At 42.0% G+C, this 23826-nt stretch overlaps 1 protein-coding gene across 7 annotated transcripts in view; it reads left to right on the forward strand.

Annotated features, from left to right (window-relative positions):
- Nucleotides 1–21453, forward strand: part of bnc2 (basonuclin 2) — a 165138-nt gene extending 143685 nt beyond the window's left edge. For 6 of the 7 annotated variants that reach the window (XM_044189966.1, XM_044189965.1, XM_044189969.1 and 3 more), the window contains 2 exons: nucleotides 6469–8882; nucleotides 15701–21453. In XM_044189966.1, coding sequence (XP_044045901.1) covers nucleotides 6469–8882; nucleotides 15701–16523 — 3237 coding nt within the window. In that variant the 3' untranslated portion in view covers nucleotides 16524–21453. Of the gene's footprint in view, nucleotides 1–6468; nucleotides 8883–14566; nucleotides 14641–15700 lie in introns of all 7 variants that reach the window. The other variant, XM_044189970.1, reaches the window with a different exon arrangement.
- Nucleotides 21454–23826: the final 2373 nt, after the last annotated feature.

Below are 23826 nucleotides of genomic sequence, written 5' to 3' on the forward strand. Positions count from 1 at the left end.
CTGCTGAGTTTTACACATTGACCATGGCTATGGTTCCTTAGCACAGTTGGGTGAGGCAAGCTAACGTTATTGCGTATGCTTTGTGAAAATTGACAGGGAATCAATACATCAGTCTAGACTCAGACGTTGCTCACATGTAAGTGCTGCGAGGCGGTTCTTCAGAGGTTCTGAACTCAGAGAACAGCCCACTTTGCTCTGCAGCGCACCGGGGCCTGAAATGGCTTCCATGTGCCGCCCCATGTGCACCTCTGCTGGGCTGTGGCCAAAGGACTGTCCTTTCCACTTTTTAAACATGCCAAGGGACAGCTTTAAAACAAAAAGAGTGGTGATGGTGGTGGTGGAGGTCAGGGGGGTTGAATGATTCAGAGGTTAGGGGACCTTTTTTAATGATGGGTTTGTTTTCAGAAACAGATAATGAAAAAAGACAGTGGGAAAAGAAACGGGAACTGTTTACTAAAGGCCACCTGGAACATGGGATGTGCCAGATTGTGACTCACTCGTCTGTGTTAAAGTCCTCTATAATAAACCCCCCCCCAATCCTCGAGCCTGCAACTGCACTATAAATCTCACTCTAGTCGATTAGTGTGCCCTTAGCAACAACTAACACACAGTCATGAAATTTTAACCAAAGCCATGAGTTAAATCAGGTTGAGAGGTGAAGGCAGGGTATCTTGCAGCCTGTTGGCTGATCAGTGTGTCTGGCCCGGTGAAATAAGCCCTGTGGCCTCTTTACATTTACTCACACCAGAGCCCAGCAAGCTCTCTTTTCTGGCAGTATTGAGCATAATATTGACAAAGGCAATGCCCTTTGCATCTTAATTAAATGATAACGTAGGAATCAAACATGAGTAGAATTGTTCCAAGTTCTAATCAGGAATATGAGCTGGTGCAGAGGGTCCTGTCTAGACTTTATTGAATCATCTGTATTTCCATGTCAGCTCTCTTTAAAAGGGGTGGATGTTGTCTGGAAAACAGGATTTGGAAAGTTTTGGGGTGGATAGCTTTTGTGTTTATATAGCACCATATACTCTTCAACCAGACTTTCCTCGATCAATGCTAAAATTAGTGCCTGTCATCCTTCAACAATTAAATATTGAAAAGATTGTATTTGCCATATTTATTGAAGCTTATTAACAAATTAACAAATGCAAAGGATGGACATAAGTTTCAGTACAATACAATATACTGTAACATGGTTTTGCAGTTGTTTTATCTGTTGTATCACCACCAAAGTGTAACTGCAAATTGTCACTTATTAAAACACTTTCAGGAAGGCATCACTGCTGTCTGCTGACAGATGGCACCAGTATGCTATTCTTTGCACAATACTTTCAGAGTATCCCAGAGAGACAGTGTGGGAAAGTTCACAAATAGCACTGTTTATTTGTTTGACTGCTATTTGTTTTTGTTTTTTGCAATCTGACGTATTGGAAGACATCTGTAAACCACACAATACTGTAAGCTACCATAGATTTCTGTTTTTTCCTGTACATATTTTAAAAAGGTACAGTTCACTAAGTGATGGCTTCATTTGTGAAATGCCTGTTCCCGTAATGTGCAACCACAACGTGACATAATTGTGACTGACTGGTCCACAGGGATACTGCTCTGTCTGTCTTTGATGAGAGGATGACATGTTTTTACTGTTGCCTTGTTAGTTATGGATTGGTGTCATCTTGTATGTCAGCAGACAGCCAATGAACAGTAGATTGCTATAAAGATACAAGATAATGTTTCTGCAGCTTAGAAAACATCAAACATCTATGGTGGATACACAAGGTCACATACAAAAGTAACAAATTCTTTTGATGTGCAGAGCATAAAGGAGGATTTTACAATGATTACAGAGTGTAAATTTCAACCTCTATGATTCTTACAAATGTCCTCCACCCACATCTGGACGTAGCTACTGATTTCCCTGTGGTCCATCACAGGGGAAGAAGTAGAGCAGGTTGTTCACACATGACCTCTGACCTGACACTGGGGAGCCAATGGGTGAGCAGCCTGTGTCTTGGGAGCTCTTGCCCTCTGATGTGATGGCTCCAGGCAGTGGGCTTTGCGTGAACCCATCCCCCATGGCTCCCCTTGCCACTAGATCCTCTGCATTATTCATACAGCCCGAGATGGGGTGGGGAGAGAAACAGAATATGGAAAAAGAAGCACCAAGGTTCAAGACCTTCTCAGATCACAAGGAACTTCTGCTTAACCTCCCTTGAAGTGGCGAACACAGGGATAGAGCAGTTTTTTTTAAGGAACTGGATCTGAAAGCAGGACTGGAGATCAATGGGGATTCCCTTGAGGCTTGGTGGAGATCGCATTCACTGCAAGGTGATTTGGTGAATCAATGTGGTTCCCATGGTTCACTTTGCCATTGTGGGAGCTGATCCTCAATATTGCAAGTGATACTGTCTTTATGATCGGTTGAGTTGCCCTTATGTTAATGTCGAACCAGTGTAGCGTCATCCTACACAGATTGCACATAGCACATCGTGCCAATGTATATATTAACATGAAAATGTAACTATCAGAGATGTTATATGATGCAAGCTCAAGAGGGTCAGAGATCTCCCATTTGATCTACTGTACAGTATATAGGCATAGGTCAATACAATGGATTTATAGCTAATATATTCCTTTCTTTAGTATCTGCCTAGCATGGCATCTCTCTCCATTTCTTACCAAATATATTAAGTCATTGAGTATGATAGGTGATGATTAGTGAAAAGCATATACATGTTAAGCTGTTAATCCCTAATGCACACCATGCAACCTAACAACGCTGCACACCCCGGCTCTTAATACAGCTCAGCACATAACCTGCTAATTGCATAATTGCCTGATTTGTTTTAACTGACAGTGGTGCCCTGGCCCATGACAAGGCCATCATTTGCTCAACCTCATTGTCAGCAATTTGCAAGGTGGATACCCCACTACACACCCACTACACAACATCTAGCACCACAGTATTAGAGACAGCCATGAATTAAGAATGCATTGGAGAGGCAGAGAGATGAATAAATACAGCCGTTGCTAGAATAATTTTGAGAGACATGGAAGCAGGCAGATAAAATAAACTAACAGCAGCAGGCTGTCCACCAGATAAAGTGGGTACTCCATCGTCTCTCTGCAGTAATTATTGGCTAATAGTCATTAACCTGGCAAACAGAGGTTTAGCTGTATTGTTTAAAGGACTCTGGGATGCATAATGACAGACTAATATGTCATAGCACTGGGGGAGATGGGGGAGGGGTGGATTAATGAGATTTTACTGGAGGGAGTGTACAAGAAGAGGTGGGGCACGCCTGGAAAATATAGGGGAAAGAGGGCCACATTAAGCTAATTGGAAGATGAGTGCCTACTTGTAAAAGTGCTTCTAATGGAATATTTGTTTCTCTCACAGCATCAAAAGGCTAATGCAGGGGAGTGGAGTTGTGAGACTTACTGTAGTAAGGACTACAGGGGCCTGTGTTTGTCTGCAAATGTGTGTCAGCACATATTTACATACTCATTCTAATACAATACATGCATATTTTTTCTCATCTTTGATTGTTAATTTTTTTTATGAGGGTTATCTGCATTAAGCATTTTTGTCTGGAATTTAGCATTTCTACTATAAAGTGATATATTGCAAAACATGGTTGTTATAATAAGAAACAGCCATGTATTGAAAGGCTTCTTGGCATAAAAACCAGTAGTAGTTTCCACATGGTCTGAACCTTAATCAAGTTTGTCCCTTCAAATTCTTTTCTAGACCGATTTGCTCCATTTTTGAATTTGTGTTGACTCAGTGCTCCAAGCCCGACCCCAACCCAAACGCTTATTGACTGGCCTCCAAAATTCAATTGACCAGTGAATGAGGAGTGCTTGGATAGCCTCCTCTCAGACAGGGTCCAGTGCATAGCAGAACTGCTGACCTGTTCTGACAGCTGGCTGGCCCTTCCTAACACTAATGGGTTGCAGTTTGGCCTGTGTCATTGTGTTTTGGCTTTTGTTTGACTTCATGAGTGGGGAAGTGGAGGCACAGGGTAGGACTAGTAGAGGATAAAACAAATGTCTAATGTGATTGAGATGCGGTTGGATAACTGCATGTGGGTTTGGAGAGCGAAAGCTTTTGTAGTTTTATTTCACGATATTACTTATAATTTGAGACTAATCCCTAGCATTTATTAATTGAGCTCCCATTAAAAGTACCTCATTTTTGGGAGCTTGTGGGTCTTATGAATGTTATTTCAATCTCAATTTGATGAGCAAACATCAAAGTGGGGCAGTCAGGAAATGGATATTAAGATGTCTTAAACTGGCTTAAATTGAATTAAACGTGGCCTAACAATGATCCCAAAAGTACTAAAAGTAGTATTGCTATTTACTGCTTATGAAACAGATACACTTATATTACATTTAGAATTTTTCATGCTTCTAATCAGAGTTGTAATTGTAGGCTAACTGAGTGTATTTACATGTGTAATACTCACAAATGAATCTTTTTCTGTCACTAGAAAATATTAAAAGACTGCTCCACTTCTTAGAACTACAATTTCTTAAGAAATGTGGTTGTGGAACTATTTAAAGAGTCACTTTCTAATTTTCTTTCCTTTTTTTTGTTTCAATTAAATCAAATGGAAGTACTAATGCCCAGATGGCCATGCAGTATGAAAAAACAGTGCCCAGGCTAGTATCTAAAGTCATACCTCCAGGCAAAAACTCCAGAGCGCACACAGAATGAAAGTGTAAAATGTTTTTTAATGTATATTTAACAACAAATACCCCAGTGACTATTGATGTTTCGTCTCAGAAGAATCTGTTTCTCCAGTATATCTGAGGGCATGATATGAAACCACTCACACTTTTATTTTCTCTGTTTTTCTCCTCTTCTTCCTCTGTTTCTCTCCCGTACCCCGTATCTATCTTTCGCTGTCTCTCTTTAAACATTTATCTTCTGTTTTCTCCTTACAGGCCCTTTGTGCTTTGTGATGTTGGTTTTTACAGCTTTTTACTCACCAGAGTTGCCATTTGTCTTTTATAGATGCCAGCAGCTAGGAGCACATATGAAATGTTACCATTTCACTGTGACTAATTGTCATCGCTTGCGTTACTCCCTTGATGTCACTTGCGCCTGGTCCCCCAGGAAGTATTTACACTATGTCTCTATGTCTCTCTCCTCTGTTTCTGTCTTGTTCACACAAACACCCATACTATACCATCTTATATAACAACAACAGTGGCAGCAGTTACTGTATGAGGATAATTTTGAGTTCTGTCATCAGTGCTATGAAGCAGGGAGAGACGTGATTTCATACAAGAGGACAAAAGCACTGGGTCAAACATTCATTGCCTCAAAACTTAGTAGCTCAACCACAAATTAAATTCTCACGCTTTGCCAAGATTTCTTTCCCAGAATCCCTTGCCATCTCTTGATGTTTGACAATGTGCACATTTGCAAGGAATCAAAACTTTTTATTTTTCAGCTGTTAATAGCAAATCTCCAAAAGAGCACTAGCCAAGTAAAGTGCTCTATCTGGAATAACGCCCAAGTCCCATCGGAGTAGTTCTGGTCTTTTAGGAAACTTGTTTCTCACCATTCCCAAGCCTCAAAAAATACAGGAACTTGAAATGCCAAGGGCTATTATAAATTATCTATTAATATTTGTTATTTTACATTTCTGCCCCTTGTCATATGACGCCACCACCAACTGAAAATGCATCATCAGTTGACAGTGTCCTACAAGACATGGTTGTTTATTACAGTATTAGTAGTAAAGTATTTCACCATTGGTATTTAATAAACGAAACACAAAATCAATGCCAATATCAAGGCATACTCAAATATGACCTTAAATGAATGTGTTTTTGTCTTTGAATGTCCAAGGCCATTCACTGATATATAGTGTAGCAGTCCCATCCTCCCATAAGCATTTCACTGCCTTAGAGATGGAAAACACACTGAGAAAAATGCCTGCCAACCAAGGTGTGATTAGTGGCTTGCATTAATTATTCTATTATTTCTGTTTTGTAAATATCCCTAGGTACAGTTTGTGTACAGAGGGAGTCCCAGCAAGAGTTCACATCTTTTACAAAGCTGTTTTTGTCTCACAGATTAACATCCCTACAATGTTGGAAGTCGCACAGACCTGCTAATCGCCCCACCTAAGTGCTTTTGATTTGTTTGCTTGAGGCTCAATTAAACTCTTGCTTACTTTCATCACTGTGTGATTAATGATCACATTCGCAGGACCGATTTATAGAAAAAACAAATGAGTGAAAAGTGGATGGCAATGAGGGACAGTGGAGGGGGGAGATTTTCGACAAAGCTCTGTTAGTTACTTGTCGCTCCAGAGGCCTCTGAATTTCATGAGCAGAAAAGCTTGCCCTTACAAACTAACCCATGCGCTATCTTCACCTTTGACCACACTGATTATGTACAATCAATAATGGTTTGTATTTTTGTCTTGTCTCTTCTGGGGCATCTAGGATGCTGCAGGCAAGGTGCTGGACCGCTGGACCATCATGTCCCGAGAAGAGGAGATCATCACCCTGCAGCAGTTCCTGCGTTTTGGTGAGACCAAGTCCATTGTGGAGCTGATGGCCATTCAGGAGAAGGAAGGTCAGGCAGTTACAGTTCCCTCCTCCAAGACAGACTCCGGGATTAGGACATTTATTGAAAGCAACAACAGGTCCCGCAGCCCAGGGCTCCTGACACATCTGGAAAACAGTAGCCCATCCAGCATTCACCATTTCGAGAATATCCCCAACAGCTTAGCCTTTCTCTTGCCCTTCCAGTACATCAACCCAGTCTCTGCCCCCATGCTTGGCTTGCCCCCGAATGGCTTGCCTATGGAGCAGTCTGCTCTCCGGCTCCGGGAGCCCAGCCTACCAAACCAAGGTGAACAGGTGGATACCAGTGAGTCAGAAGTTTCCTTGTCACCCTTCCGCACAGGCCAGAGCCCTAGCCGTGGAGCCCTGGGAGTCATGAACAACAACATTGAACCCAAGACAGAACCAAACAACAGGGCATCACCCATCTCACCAACCCCTTCCACCCAGCAGGCTCAACAACAGCAGCAACAGCAGACACAGCTCCAGCAGCAACAGCAGCAGGGCCAACAGCAGTCCCAGTCCCAACCTCAGCAACCCAACAGCTTGAGTGACCACCAAGTCCACCATCACTTTGTAAAGGACGAGCACTCTAAAACCATCACCCATGCTTCCTTTTCCTCCAAGATGCATCGCATGCGCCGCATGGGATCCACCTCACGCAAAGGTCGTGTGTGTTGCAACTCTTGTGGCAAAACCTTTTATGACAAAGGCACACTTAAGATACATTATAATGCTGTACACTTGAAGATTAAACACCGTTGCACCATTGAGGGCTGCAATATGGTCTTCAGCTCACTACGCAGCCGCAACCGCCACAGTGCCAATCCCAATCCACGGTTGCACATGCCCATGCTGCGCAATAACCGTGACAAGGACCTCATCCGTGGCAATTCAACCCCTGGTACACCTGTCATCTCAAGCACCAAAAATGGTGGCTTCACACTCACCAGCCCTGGAAGGCCACCACTTGGGTTCACTACTCCACCGGTAGACCCTATGCTTCAGTCACCCCTTCAAAGCCCACTGGTGTTCCCCTCCCTGAAGTCAGTGCAGCCAGTCCAGCCAGTGCCCCCATTCTACCGTACACTACTGTCCCCTGCAGACCTTGTCAGTCCCCCAGTGTCACTGCCCACAAGCCCCATCCTGCCCACCACCACCAACAGTACCACCCTGATGGACCAACAACAGCAGATCCTGGCTGCTGCAGCTGTAGCTTCACACAATAATGTTCATATGTCAGAGGCAGGACCCATGTCCCACCGCTTACATACACCTAATGCCAATCACGACCTTACCACTGGCAGCATAGACCCCACACCCAAAAAGAAGCCCCGTAAATCTAGCATGCCAGTGAAGATTGAGAAGGAAGTCATTGATGTGGCAGATGAATACGAGGACAAAGATGATGATGACGATGATAACCTCCACCATAATCACCACCATCACCAGTCCCTTCTTCACAACAATGTCAAAATGAATGGTAACTGTAACAGCAACAACAACAGTGGCAGTGGCACTGGGAACCACAGTGGTGGTAGTGGACAGCAATCCCCTTCCCAGGATGAGATGAGCCCTGGCCTAGCTCTGAGAGGCATGTTGAGACAGAGTGAAGATGAATGCCGGGAAGGAACTGGTAGTGACAGCAGGGGTGGAAATGATCTTCAAGGCTCTGGCGAGCTACGTTGTATGGACAGCTTCACCTCTGAGGACCAGGACCATGAGAGAGACTTTGAGAACGAGTCTGAAACCTCTGATTCCAAGATGTTCTACCGTGATGAGCTGATAGATGTGGAGGAACAGCAAAAACACATCAGAGGCGGAAGGAGTCTGGACAAGGAACAGAATGATGAGGGTGGTGAGGAAGCCCATTTGAGAAAGGAAATGGAAGGCAAAGGTCATTCCTCACCCTCCCCTCATCAGCCCCCTATCAAGATCAAGGAAGAACTCAACGATCCTACTTATGACATGTTCTGCATGGGCCAGTATGGCCTCTATAATGGAGGCATGGCCGCGGCTGCTGCTGCTGCTGCAAGCATGGCTGCTCTACATGAGAGCTTCATCTCTTCGATGGGCTACGGTGCCAGCCCACCCAAATTTCCTTCTTCTCAATCACCAGAGGGAGACCCATGCTCAAGTCCTGACCCCAAGATCTGCTATGTGTGTAAGAAGAGCTTCAAGAGCTCCTATAGCATGAAACTCCACTACAAGAATGTGCACCTCAAAGAGATGCATGTGTGCACTGTGGCTGGCTGCAACGCTGCCTTCCCTTCCCGGCGGAGCCGAGACAGGTTAGTCCTAGAACTTAGTAATGTAACCATGTTATTTCAATGTAATTCTGACAGTCGCAGGTAGGTTCAATAGAAATGTTTAATCCAATCTTTATTTATTATAATCAAAATTATGGCACTACATAAATCTACAGAATATAATGGGGTTTTTTGTAAGGATATAGCAGGGTTTTTTGTGAGAGATATGCCTTTTCATTTCATGGTAACGAAACAAGATGCAGTATTTCATTACTGTATGACATTTACCTGGATAGGCTATCACACAACATCTGTTAGCTAATTGAACACTAAATTGATTCAGGGACATCTGCTCCTTGTCAAGTCAAAGTTCAGAAGAGTAGGGTGTCAGGATGAGAAACACATACACACACATTCAAACAAGCACTAGGCCATACCCATCAACCCTGCAGCTATAGTGTGTTGTTTACCTGCCCTCACTACCTCACCTTGTCACAGGGAGGTGATGGCGTATATATTAACATTAACAGCGGTTTGTCAAACCACTGCATTTATTAGCGCATTAGGAGGTGAGGCTAGCCGTACTCACCTGGGCTTGTTAGCACATATCAGACCAACACACTCACTCTGCAGAATATATATACTGTAACAGCACTGGCAGCAGGTTGATGCCATAACACATGCTCGAGGTACATAACATCACTGGCGCCCTGGGCTAGCACAGGCTCCCTATTACAAACAACTGTTTTTTGCATCATGGGAGTTATTTTAAGTGTCAAATTGGCCAGCATTCACTAATGCTTAATGGGTAGAATTTCTCTTTCACAACCGTTTATATATAGCTACTAATAATATCCATTAGACTTACTGTCATTACAGAAATTAAATAGATATTAAAATATCAGCGTGAGAATTCATATTTCAGGTTTGGTGACACAGAAAATCATATTCCCTTGCCTGTCATGTAACAAACATGGTCAATTGACAAAGAATACTTCAGACTGGCTAACAAATCTTTCCAGAGGGAGCTTTATATTATTCCACCCAAATTCGTTGCTCCTTTCCCACCCCAATCCTTTTATTACATTTGTTGCTTTGGTGGCATCTGTTTCTACCACTGTTTGTTCATTAGCAGCATGTAAATAGAGCAGATGATTCTGGGACTGGGACTATTAAAATGGTTGGAACAGGGGGGAGAAGAACAGGAGATAAGTTAGAGTTAGTGAAGTTGCAACCCTGCTGCTCACCTGACGCAGCTGTGCCGACTGCAGCAAGATGATAGGAAATGTTATAATAGCATGCATTGACTCAGTTTGGTGTACTGCCACCGGTGAGTTTCTTAGCTCCTCCCTTTTGACAAGGAATAGAGAATGCCTAAGGTATGACCGACCTGCCGTGTAACATGTGCACACACACAAGTATGCACACTTACTTGCACACACACGGATGCAAACACACAGCAAAATGTACAAATACATAACAGAGAAAACTATTTGTTCATCAATACACCTTATCTCTTAGTAATTTGTCTCCTAATGCTGTAAAACAGTTGTTGGAAATAAACAATTAACTGCCTTATCTCAACCTTTAAATAGCAAGAAGAGAGCTCTATAGTACATGTATAGGGGAATTTAACATGGTAAAAGATTTCAGTGATTGGTAATCAGCAGATATTGCTCATATTTTTTTGGTGCTAAGGTGGATACTGTGAATCATAAATTTAAATTCATACAGCTGCCCTACTTTTCGGTCACTTATGTAATTTAGTCCCTTCATACTGGAATCTGCTGTCTTGACCCCATGATGGCTCAAGGAAAACTAAATGAGGTGACATCAGTGAGAAGAAAAAAAGAATCATGGATGGTGTGGGGAAAGGTGCATTTTCACAAATATGTAGCCAGGCGTTTGGTATCAAAGCCAGGGGTGAGTGCTTTACACAGGCACAGAGGGTTCAAAGTCTTCCTATGCTCGCTCTCTTCCTGTGTCAGCTTGGATGTGTGTGTGTGTGTGTGACAGTTTGACTCCATGATGAGAAACACCAGCATATAAATGCCATTCAAACACATAAAGTGGCAGAACATATGGGAGATAGAGATAACTTTGTAGCAAGGAGGGACAATTGCTGCTGTGAACATAATGCATCTTTGAGCCAGGGGTGTACAGTATAGCTCTGGGTGGGTAAGACCTAAGCACACTATTGTTTCCATACTTTTTCTGTGGGGCATAAATTCCTGATAGCATATGGGACATATTACTCTGACGCTGGTTCAAACAGGGAACAAAACAACAGAAAGGAGGGCATTGCATAGCTAGAGGAATCCTGGGGCTTTGAGACGAGTCAATACACAAGCCCAGCTCTCATCAAATCTGTCCCTGGATGATCCTCTAATGACATAATGTATGTTAGAGTGTAATAGTAGCAATAAAATGGGAATATAATTTAGTTGTTTTCATAAGAGCATTTGCTCTGATAAGATTAAGAAACTGCATGTACGAAGAAATTTGCACAAAATAATGTTGAGAATGTTTGTTACTAGTAAATTAGATAAGTCAAAGCCATTATTTCTCCAAATTAGATTTTTTTGCCACTTAATACTTAACACAAAGTAATTCTCTTTAAAAAAAAAAAAGAACCATTAGAATAATAACCACATTGAATTTTAAAAAAGAGGAAGATAAAGCAGTGGTTATTTGTTGTTGTTTTTATAGCTGTATAATATATGCTAAAGCAGCATTATAATATGCAGCCCTGCCTGGCTTCCTCTTCTCAATACCTCCCAAACAGCTGTTGACATCCAGCAACAGGGAAGTCCAAGTACCTCTGCATATCTGATTAGTTCATTGACTGAGTGAAAAGCCAAAGGCACATAAACACACCATCAGACACCAGCATCAAAAGCTCCAATATCAAAGTGAAGAAGAAAACGTAGGAGAGGTCATTTGATCTACAGAGAAAAACAACCAAGAGCCAATGACATTGTCAGAGTAGGACACACTGTAAATGTGCTGCCACGGAAAAAAACTATCAGTAGTGTTTGTTCAGTTTGGATCCCTGCCCTATTTATTATAAGACTGAAGGATTTCACACACTTATGCATACACAAACATTAGTGCACATGAATATTGTACATACACACACTCAGGAATACAGGAAAGGAGAATTTAATGTGCCCTGGAGCAAGCCTGTAATGTGTGTGTTTTTGAGTGTAAAACAGAGACCAACATAAGAGTGTGTGTATGTGTGGTTTTACAGTAGGGTGTTTTCTCCCAGCCTCCTGGCCGCCTGCTGCACGGAGGTAAATGATTGCATATTTATTGTGGGGAGCAAGCAGCGTCGGCAGAAGTCTTGAAGAAGCTGCATGATTAACTGCTGGGAAGGCGCGAATACCAGTAATCATCACTATTATTGGCCTCGTTAATCATATTTTTTAAACCGTTGACAGGACTTGCCTTACTTATCTCAATTTTATCAGCCTATCCTGCTTTCTCTTTTTTAACCTTCACTCCAAAATTTTAACCTGCTTCTATGTTGCTAAAGCAAGTAGGTGTCCTCCCTCTTCCACATTCCCATGGTGCAGCATTGTGCAGCACGTGGTCCCTGCATGGGCCACTGCAAACGGAGAGAGTGAAGGTTAATTATGTTGGAGAGTCTCTTTCCTCCCCTCTCCTTCCTCTCTCTGTCTCCCTCCCTTTCCCTTGGTCCCCTCACGGCATGTGGGCCCGGCTCCGCTGCTTCACAATCAGCTCTCTGTTTGTCTCTTATAAACAAAGGGCACGCTGCTCACAGAGAGAATATGTTAACAAAAGCCACTCACCCCAGTTCAAAATATCTGCTGATTAAAATATGGAAACTTGAAATTATTATCATTAGCAGTTTCCTTGCGAGGAGAATAAGAGGAATTATTTTATTCTTAGATAAATAACGCCCATGCAAGCACACTATCATCAATAGAATCGTAGTTGTAAAACTGCAAGAAATTTCAAGTAATTTTAAATAACGTGTACTTAAAAATGTTTTTCATGTGATATTCAATATCTATGCACTCATTTATTTGAGGATCCTCAAATCTTTGTTTGTAGCCTAGGCTGTTGGACAGACTGAAACAATGCAGTAGATCTAACAGTGACAGAGAGTGATAAATGTTACTAACCCTCTTGTCCTCCCACTTACACCTAAAACCTCATAACACACCCCGAATGACAGAAAAGACAAAGAACCACTCGTGTCAGTTTAATACTGCTCAGCCTTCCATCTCATTTACACATTAGGAGTCATTTAGACAACATACACACGCGTATACACACACATACGCACTGACACAAAAACAAGGGCAAGGGCCATCAGATGAACCTAAAGATGATTAATGCCGGTTGGGACAGACACACTCTTGCTCTACCTCCTCTGCACAGTCAAAAATGGGCTCTCTGGAGGCCTCCCCCATCTTTTGGGCAAAGATGAGACTGTCAAATTGGTTTGCCAGCCACATTACTGGCCAACAGGGAGGTAGAGATGGAGGGGGGAGGGGGGTGCACTTAGGAGTTGGGTTTGGGGAGGAAAGATAGAGCGTACTGAAGTGGAGTGATGGAGGTGGAGGGATGGAGGGGAGTGGGAAATTGGGCAGAAAGTCTAAATTTGATAAATGAAGGGATAAGTGCATTATGCCTACTGTGTGTGGATTCAGCTGACTTATTTTGATTATTTAGGGCAAGGAGGCATTGCCAACACAGGAGTTAAATAATAATGTTTATGCAAATGATCATAAACTGGGCTCTTTTTCTCCTCTTTAGCTCCTGAAATTAAATAATTTCCAAATGGTTACAAATGATATATCATTAAGTGACTTTTTTTCCTTCCCTTTATTTTATTTTCATATATTTGTAAAATATATAAAAAGATTGTAGCATAAAATGTGACATTTTTTCATTAGATATTGTTGTAGTATTCTAACAATGTTGTGTGTGCATTTTGAGTATTTAAAATGGCTACTGTAGCTATAGCACAGACTACTTACTGCATGATATTTAGCATGTTTTAATATCTAAAACTGAGATAGCCATGGTTAACTTAGAGCTTATTAGCAGTGAGAAGGTGTTGTTATAGAGATGGAGACATGTTGCAAAGGACCTGCCTACCTGAGCATCATCAACAGCAACCTGAACTTCAGGTTTAATTGAGCAAATGTGGCCCCTCTTTACGTTAAAGCCTGTTGGTTGGTATCCCTACAGAAATTGTGCCCATTTCCTTATATATTGATCACTGATTATGGCATATTTCAGACTGTCTTAAAACACTCTGGCCTCTCACAGCCAAGTGTCCACACATGTATTTGACTAGACAGGGATACAGCGCCACAGACATTGAATCATGACTCCCATATTTTAGCCATAAGCTAACACCATATGGGTGCAACTGTACTATCAAAGGATAAAAAGAACAAAGGATTTATATAGTCCTTTTGATCAATGTCCCACTATATGGAAGTAGTATATTTTCTGTTTTTCACGCACACACACACACACACACACACACACACACACACACACACACACATACACACAAACAGACAAAAACACGTGCAAACACACCCACATGCAGTGACAGCCATGGCCAATCGATTTGCCACGCTCTCTCTCCTCAATGCTGACGATGCTTGAGTGGACGGGCTCCTGGTTGCCTGGTTCACAGAAAAGGGTCCCTCAAATGAATGTATTTTTACCTCTTGCAGGACAATGTCGGATAGGGAAGTAAATAATTAAAGGAAAGGGACCCTTTTTGACTGCATCAACCCTGCCACTGCTGGTAAGCTCTACTATCCATTGTGACTCCATTTTTGCCCGTCCTGCTAAGGATGACCGTTTTCTTTTTTTCTTTTTTTTTGTTTTACACACATGTGCCCTCCCTGCATGGAAACCCTTCACATTAAAGGCACTGAGTGTTTGCATATTATTCTTATTTGATTTAAGTGCTGACCTGATATGAGAGGAATGGGCCTTGTGTATGTCATATCTGACACCGGTCATGAGTTGCTTAAGTTTCCTTTCTGTGTTATGCAGTTTTATTGTGACGTGTGCCGTGGGTCCCCTTTTTCTTAGTCCGACTTGGCAACTGTGAAATTGGAGTGAAAAAGCATTGAATTAGATTTTTCAAGCCCATTTCACCTTGCATCCTTTAGCATGGCTTTGTATGCTAACTGAAATCCTCACAAATCGTATCCTGGCTTAAGCATGGCACTTGTTACTCAGTTTCTTTAATCAGCTATAGCACACTGTGTGATACAGTTTGCCTTGTGTTTGGAAAAAATGCCCATCTTAATTAAATCCAGGGCTACATAAAGACATGTTCATTGAGGTGCTCGATTAAGCCACCTCCAATAGGGAACGAATGCGATAATGCTGTCAAGGCCTAGTGCTAATATGCTATCCAGTTCCCCTCGATTATCACATTACCACAGCTCGAATCAATTGATAAACTCCCATTCAATATGGTGGAGTATTTAATTGAGTCAGAGTCTATTGGATTTGAGGGCTGTGCAGTGCAGACATGCTGACAGCGGTAAACACTAGCAGGATGCTCTCTCTCTGTGATCTTAGAGCATTTTTCTGAGGAGAGCTGCAGGGTGAATGTCTGTGTACCTCAACTGATAGTAACAATAATTAATTATATATAGTGGTTCTTGGATATTGAATATTTGTAGCCTGGTACCATTTCACAGAAGTGAGATAACTTGACAATATGAAAAATGTTGTAAGTACAAATACATGTATTTCAACACTGTGGCTATTGTGTATTTGAGTCGTAATCTACATTCCTCAAACTGGCAGAATTCTGATTAACAACTATAACTGTCTCCCCACATTAGGCATAGCTCCAACATCAACCTGCACCGCAAACTGCTGACCAAAGAGCTGGACGACATTGTCCTGGACCCCCAACTCACGCCACTGCCCAAGGACCTGCGAGCCGAGTTACTGGCCAAGATCTACGCCGGGCACCACATGGGTTTGGACCCTATGGCCGGGATGGGCATTGGAGGCGGTAGCCTCGGGCCCACTGGCCTGAACCACAATGTCCGTTCCCCCATGAACATCGAGTATCCCCACCACCTTCTCAACCAAAACCTTAAAAACCACCACACCAACGGCTTCTCCCGGGGCCAGCCAGACGACTACATGGTGTTGGACCTGAGCACCACATCCAGTGTTCAATCCAGCAGCAGTATCCACTCCTCACATGAGTCAGATGAGGGCAGCGATGAAGGCATCCTATTGGATGACCTGGAGGAGGAGGAGGGAGAAGAGGATGAGGAGGAGGGCAACAGTGAGGGGGAGGACTGCTCCCAGCGTGCCGAGGGGCAGGCTGAAAGGGGGCATCGGGATGAGACTGGAGAACTAAGAGGAGAAGGATATGGTGAGGGGTTGGAACCTTCCTCCTCACCATTCCTCCTTTCGTCCACTGGGGGCAGTAACAGTGGCAGCGGTGGGATCCTCTGCAGCATCTGCCACAAAATGTACAGCAACAAAGGGACCCTGCGTGTGCACTACAAGACTGTGCACCTGCGTGAGATGCACAAGTGCAAAATCCCCGGTTGCAACATGGTGTTCAGCTCTGTGCGCAGCCGTAACCGACACTCCCAGAACCCCAACCTCCATAAAAACATGCCCTTCTCTACAATAATAGACTAAATAATGACTTGCTACGTTACCCTGTTGTCAGTCTGCCCGCTCCTCCCTTCATTCCTCATCCTTATTCCTCCTCAAATTAGCTTTTAACCCCAGCCCAGGGCCATCAAATACAAGCTAAATGCCTGTATGCCTCCTGCCCATCCTCTGTAAGTCATTGCAAGACATTGCTATGTCCCTCTATAAAATTCATTGACTCTAAATACAGTTTATTATTGTGACCGTTGACTTTTCCTTCTTTGGAAGAACAGGATGACGCTCTTGAGCATGGAGTTTGCTTTATAACAAAACTCCAGTTGTTTTTTTCATAAGCCTCCATCTTTCCTTTCAACCGTCTCCCCCACTTTGTTTTTATGTCCGTCTCCAAAGAATCTATTCAAACTCTTATTTGTGACTTTGCCTGCAGAAACGATAGTATTGAGAAAAAAAAGAAAATCTTCTTGTTGTATTTGTGTAATGATAGCTTTTAAATGAACCCCTTACAAAAGCATGACAGCTTCATTTGTAAATAATGTCCCAAGAGGCTTTTGGTGTAAAAGAGTTGTGTTGATGGTTGTTTGCTTCTTTTTTCCTCTCTCTTTATGGTTTTATGTTACAGTCCAGTACAATACTTCCAGCTATAGGCAAGAAAGAGGTAGCATCTTACTAGCTTGACTCATTTATGTTAGCTTCAAAGACACGTTTTAAACTGAGTCCTAGGAAAAAAAGAATATCATGTGGCTTGTTTTATCTACTTGTTAGATATTCAGAGGTTGCCGGCATGCATTTTTAGGCTCCTACACTGATATCATTCTCTGTATTTCTATTTTTTTTGTCTGTTATGTTTATGAGCTTTAGTATACCAATTCAGTTTTTGCACTTTGCATCTATACAAGGGGATGTGTAATATTATTATAATGAGGACTTTTGCAATGGTAAGTTTAGGTCATTGATGGCTACAGGGCCAAGGGAAATGACAGTACCTTCAACATACTTGTGCCAGTTTCTTTTTGTACGTGCTCAGTTTCAAACACAGTTTCACAACAGAAAACATCTTGCCTCCCTGAACGAAACCTGAGATCTCCCCCCATCGCTAAACAACGTGTGCAGAAAGTGTCTCCAAAGTGTCTTGCTTAAAAACGAATCCAGGTGTGACTGAATATAAACTGCTGTTTCACAAACACAAAGGAGTTAAATACTGATAATGCCTCTCCTCCTCTTTTTGTTTAAGGAGTAATTTGTGTATGGTTGCCAGTTAAGATCACAATAATTACTTCTGAGGTTTTGTGGGGTAATCTGTGTAAAGCATGACATTATTGTGACATTGTCAAACAAAGTTATCAATGCAAGAACTCATGTTTGTTCTCACAAAAGGCATCTTAATGAAATATGACTGTCCCATAGATTTGAAAAAAAAGAAAAAAGATGAAAATAGTCCTTCAACTGTGACCAAAACAAAAGTGTTTTCTTAAGAAAAGCTCTTTCAGTGTGACATTGTACTTAAATCATACCCCCATTGGATTAATATGATGCACCTGAGTCTTAAATCTTTTGCTGTGATATTTTCGGTATCGGTTTCCATTGCTGAGTGTCGACTACAAATGTACTCTATGAAAAATGTTGCCATTTTCCTGGCTGTTGGTTGCAGCCATTTTTAACATATCCATGACTGTCTCACGGTACAAATATTTCCAGTAACTGGGCAAAGTAGCCAAGGGAAGGGGTATTTATTGGTGGGTGATGTATCTTCATGGAGATGTTTTTGTCCAGTATAAGAATATTTTTTGTAAAAAGACAAAAAATAGAGACTGTTCCTCAGTTTGACTTGTTTATCAATGTATTAGCAATGCCATGTGTTACTATACAAGGAGATCTTCTCTTACTTGACTGGTGCTACACACAGAGGGAAAAATATGCAGTGTTATGTGGAGTGCTGTACAGTATTCACAACAACTTACATCCATTACAGTGTTGAGTTCCATTTGTTAGCCATTTTGCAATATAGACATGACCTATTCTAGTGAAATATTTCATGTCCTTTCAAGACTCCACCTATATGACACATGCAGTTTTCAGTCCTCTCTTCTCAGAGATAAAGAGAATGAGACAGAGAGCTGAGCTGAGCTGATGGAAAGGTTGCGGAGGTGGAAGGCTGACTAGGGAGGAAAGGATGACAGCAACGATCATTAAAAATGTGCTGCTTCTCCGTTACCTGGAGGCGTCCCTGCCATTCCAGCTTCTTCTGTCTAATAACTCACTTGTCACTTCGTTACACTGCCAGACGCCAAGGTTGCTGACAAGACGGTGACACTGACAGAAAGAGAAAAAGAAGGCAAGAGAGTGTGTGCTGTGAACAATTCAATTTGACTCATTAAATTTAGTTGAATTCAATTCATCTATTCATTTTCTATGTGTGCTTATTCTTATTCAGGGTCACTGATAATTCAATTAAATTCCTTTCTCTCATTCTATTTTTCTCTTCATCTGTCAGAGCACAGTCATTTAACAACCGCCTTACCTATTTCTTCAACCCGCCACTCACTTACCACATCCACACCCCACAGCGCAGGTCCTACAGGGACACACACTAATAGTGTATGCTTAAGTTCACCGGACGGCCATGGCATAGGAAAAAGGGATGGGTAATTGCCTGTTTATCCCAAGTGAAGGGAAAATTGAGTACAGGAACCCCTGCCTTCTCCCAGGAGTGGGTTTCACTGAGGCGCTTGCTGCCTCATTCACTCATTCAATCCCCCCAGCCCTCGCTCTGGCAGAAATAAAAAAGTGCTACTCCAGGAACCCTGCTGACAGCTGTCTCTCTAACACACAACCATACAAACACCCACACATGCACACAGAGGAGAGTGGCACACACTCACATATGCTTCCTACTTACAGGCCAGAAGGATGACAAGAACTAGATGACTTGTTAACCTCTAGCGATGGAGGAGACAGGAGCAGAGAAAAATAGACAGGAAATGAAACTCTCCATCTAGCATTAACATTATAGCTGCTGCCACTACACAGAAAGCTAATATTCCATTATGGATAGTGGTGTGAGACAGCACTGAGTCAGGCTTGGGAAGTCCAAAGCTCATTTTATTATAATTATTTCATTCTAAATATTATATTTAACAGCTAATGATTTGAAACATTTTGCCTAAAGAGGACAGTAATTAATTAGGAAAATCTATTAAAAAGCCAGCAAGCTCACAGATTGATTTGAACTTTCTAGAATTAAGAGAGCTGTATGTAGTCAACATATCAAAAGTATCTTAATATAAATGTGCTCTGCTCACTAACCTCCGCTTCTATGCCCTTCTTGATCTTAGAAAACCCAGTTTTCAGACTTGTTTTTTCAGACTCTAACACATTCTTTATGTCCTGTTACTTTGCTGTCCATTTCTCAAGCAGCAGCTGCAGTGCATGACCTCTCTTTCTACGTACTTGTGTGTGCCAAACAGAAAACTGATTATCATAGAAGAGATTCCCTTACAACACCCTTCTCCTACCTCCTACGGGCTCCTTCTGTGTCCTGCATGGTGCTGGCCATGCCAGCAGAGCTCAGAGCTGCAAGAGGCTGGAAACAGAGCAGAGAAATCATGCAAACGACTGTCCAGCACAGAGACAGACGGCAAGAGAGAGAGAGAGAGGGAGAGATGGTGGAAAGGGGATTGGGCTTAGAAAGCGGAGCCGTGCGGCGGCCACTTAACAAGGCTGGGGAGAAAGAGAGGAACACAGGCAGAAGAGAGCAAGAGAGCAGCAGGGCCAGGACTCCACAGGACTCATCGCCAGCTTCTTCTTGATTGCCTGCTGGAGAGCGATCGAGCCACCCCTCACATTTCCACCCCTCTCCCCTACACTCTCCTCTCCTCTGAGAAATGACCACCAATTTCCCCCTCTCCTCTGAGAAAGCCTCCAATCCAATCTTTGTCTTTTTTTACTTCTCCAACTACAAGGGCCCAAGTGCATTCTGCTACCTAGTGACCGGGCAGTGGATCTGCAGGAACACGTCACTTAGAGCGCCTCATTGGCTGAGACCACTGGAGTGAATCTTTAATATTTGATTAGAGGAGCGTCAAGCATCAATTATTCTGTAATTCTACATAGCACACCGAGGGAGAAGGGGATGGCAAACGGCTGAAGCGGCTGACCTGTTAATCACTGTCCGTTTTGTTCACGTTACAATGAGTGAGTACAATAGGTGTAAGCAGAGAGGATGAGAGGTGACACCGCATGCAAACTGTCCAGTTAATGTAGCTCATGGAACAAAGTGGGATTAAAATGTTTGATGGGACATCATAAGAAATAAGCAGATAAAAGAAAAATACACATATACATGGGTTTGTATAGATGCTTCAGTCTCATGTGTTATGTTCTAAAAAAAAAAAACCCTCATGAATTTGAACTGGAACTTGTGAAATGTCAATGATCCTGAAAAAAACAACTGTAAATTCATGTTTTCCATTGTGCCAATTATACTTTATACAGTCTTAAAGTATAAATAAGCCTGAAGACGTGGTGAATTTAGATTTTTGTTTTCACTTGTGTTTTTGTGAATCCACTGCATTTGTGTCTGTTTCTTAAAAAGCCTGTTATGGCACTGGCACTCGACAGCGTTGCATGGCTACATAGCCGCACTGCAAAGAACAAAACTTTGGTGTCAAAATGATGATTTGGAAGCCTCATGAATACTGTATGTTACCTAAACAGGTGTTTCCCATTTGCAGACAGGAGGAAAAAAATGGTCCTCTTTTTAAGACTCTTCTTTTTTTTCTCTTTCTTTTTTGCCTTTCTTGTATTTGTTTCTGTATCATAACTGTCTATGGTTTTTGCATAAAATGCATAAGGGTTTTGGGATGTAAATGGAATTTTATTCATATTTTGTCCAAATACCTCTTGTAATTTGTATCAGAATTCTTGTACAATTTTTATATTAAAGATTTATCAGTCACTGGCATTTTGTCATCACATTATATTCAAATGTGAGAACCTCGACTTATAAATAACCACCGAATTGTGTTATTTTAAAAAGTAAAGTAGCTTGAAAAGACACCATTCTCTATAATGTAGAAAAAAATTACAGAGCCACAAAACAATGTGTCAATCAAGCCATTTTAACAAGACACTGCAGGTTTTACTGGGCTCTTTAATTACCCAATGATAAAAATCACTAGGGAAAAGGCTATCTTGACCAATTAGTGGACGATTAGATTAATAGAGTTATTAAAAGATGTACATGCATGAGGAGAAGGTGCTGCTGGTCTTAGCAAATTAGTAAGATGGTCACTGAAGGAGGGAAACAAAGGACATACAGCACCTTTGTCTGATCATATGCGGAAATTAAATTAAATACCCTTGTGAATGCACTATGTTTGGGGGGAAAATACATCTCATGTATTTCATCTCATCTACATCATACAGCTCAAAGATTTCATCTGTCTATGAAATGATTGTAGCAAACCATCAATATTTTCATTTATGACTCCACATAAAATGAAGAATATTAACGTCTATGAATATTAACAGTCAAAAAAAAAGAGTTTAACAATGGAACAACGATGTGACACTGAAGACAGAAATTGACCATGACAACAGACAAATGCAGGGTCATTTTTGCAAAAGCGACCTGTGCTGACATCATTTGCTGTGACTAGGGGTCACATTACAAATTCATATGAGCTCCAGCAGGGATGTCATGTTTGCTCTGGTAACCAACAGGAACATAATGCCTCCTCCCTCCCCTCTGTGAAAGTGAAGGAGTGACACAGGCCTTTTTGACCTTGAATTAGACACCATTCCTCTTTGTCACACACCAGTTCCTTGATCCCCTGTCATTGTTAAACACTGCGCACGCACACACACACACACACACACACACGCACGCACGCACACACACACACACACACACACTTAATTTCAGAATAACAGCGCTGAATGGTATTGATTATATGCAGGGTTAGTAAAAGATACTCCCCCACTTCTCACAAATATCCTCAGCCACCCATCTTAAACACACGTACACACTCCCTTCTTTGGCGACGACCTCCCACTGGGAAGGTGGTGTGCGCTGTCCGCCACTAAGCTGACCTCCCCGCTACATAACTGAGGCCATCGATTGGCCTGACAAACACACTGGCCCTACACTGACCTTTGAGAGGTAGAGCTCTTTGCTGTGGGAGAGTACATACAGACAAACAGACAGCCAGGGTGAACTTTGTTGTGACTGAAATGGAAAGGCGCTGCCAGGCGGGCAGTGTGGAGAGGTTGACAGGGCAAAGACGTCCATCAGTCCAACTATCTGAGTCAGTCCTTTGAAGAGTCTGTGTCTGTCAATGATGTGCTGGTTCTTTTTTTTCAGTGTTATGTTTAAGTCTCCAAAGCAACTAAGCAAATTGGAATCAATTGGAATGTTGAAACATTTCAACAACTTCAAGTATGGTTGACATACAATAAGATATCAAATTGGTTATTCAAGCATTGTAAACCTGTGCAGACCAGTACCTCACAGAGAAAAAAGACAAATCACTACCTCACATTCACCTTCACATTTACAGGCAAGTACAATATATAGGACAAATAAATAGGACACAGGTCTCTTTTCCAGCCACAAGCAGATGTGAAACTCAAGCGACAGAGCAACTTGCTACAGAGGTTATTTTAGAAATTCAAATGAAAGTCAATAGTGTCAGCAAGGCATTTCTGCTGCAAATGTCTACACGTAGCATGTACCGTCTCCAGTTCAGAACATGCTAATGTCATGCAATAGGGGCCTGAAGAAGAGTCGAGCTGTAAAGTGATAGTATTAACTACTTCAACAACAACACATGCAAATTGATATCTATTTTGTTATTAGTAAAAACAAATTTGGAGAACCCTGCACAGGATTCAGAAGCAGTGTCATGTGTATAATCAGCTGCTGTCATTCTTTTCGCTGTTTTGCTGACGCAGCACCTAAAGATTGATACTGTTACTCTGCCATGTGTCACAAAGTGCCATGGTGAGGAGGAACCATCTACCACCAGGAGCAACTAAAGTCTGGATACACAAACATACATTTTCAAACAACTGACTTTTTAAAATCTATAATCCATATCAATAGAAGAAATCAGTCAGTGAAGGAAGTATGACGTAGTGACCACAGACTCAAACATACAGTATTGCAGCACTCCGCAATACGTCACTATGTGAATCTCTCAATGCTCATGAAGATCAGTATGTGTTTCTGCATGAAATTGTCAGTGAAAACAGATTATTATGTGCAGGTCATAAAGATACAGGCGAATAATTCCATAGGTAAACTATATATATTCAAATTCTTATATGT

This window comes from Siniperca chuatsi, linkage group LG3 (genome assembly GCF_020085105.1).
Source record: "Siniperca chuatsi isolate FFG_IHB_CAS linkage group LG3, ASM2008510v1, whole genome shotgun sequence".
Lineage (NCBI taxonomy): Eukaryota > Metazoa > Chordata > Actinopteri > Centrarchiformes > Sinipercidae > Siniperca > Siniperca chuatsi.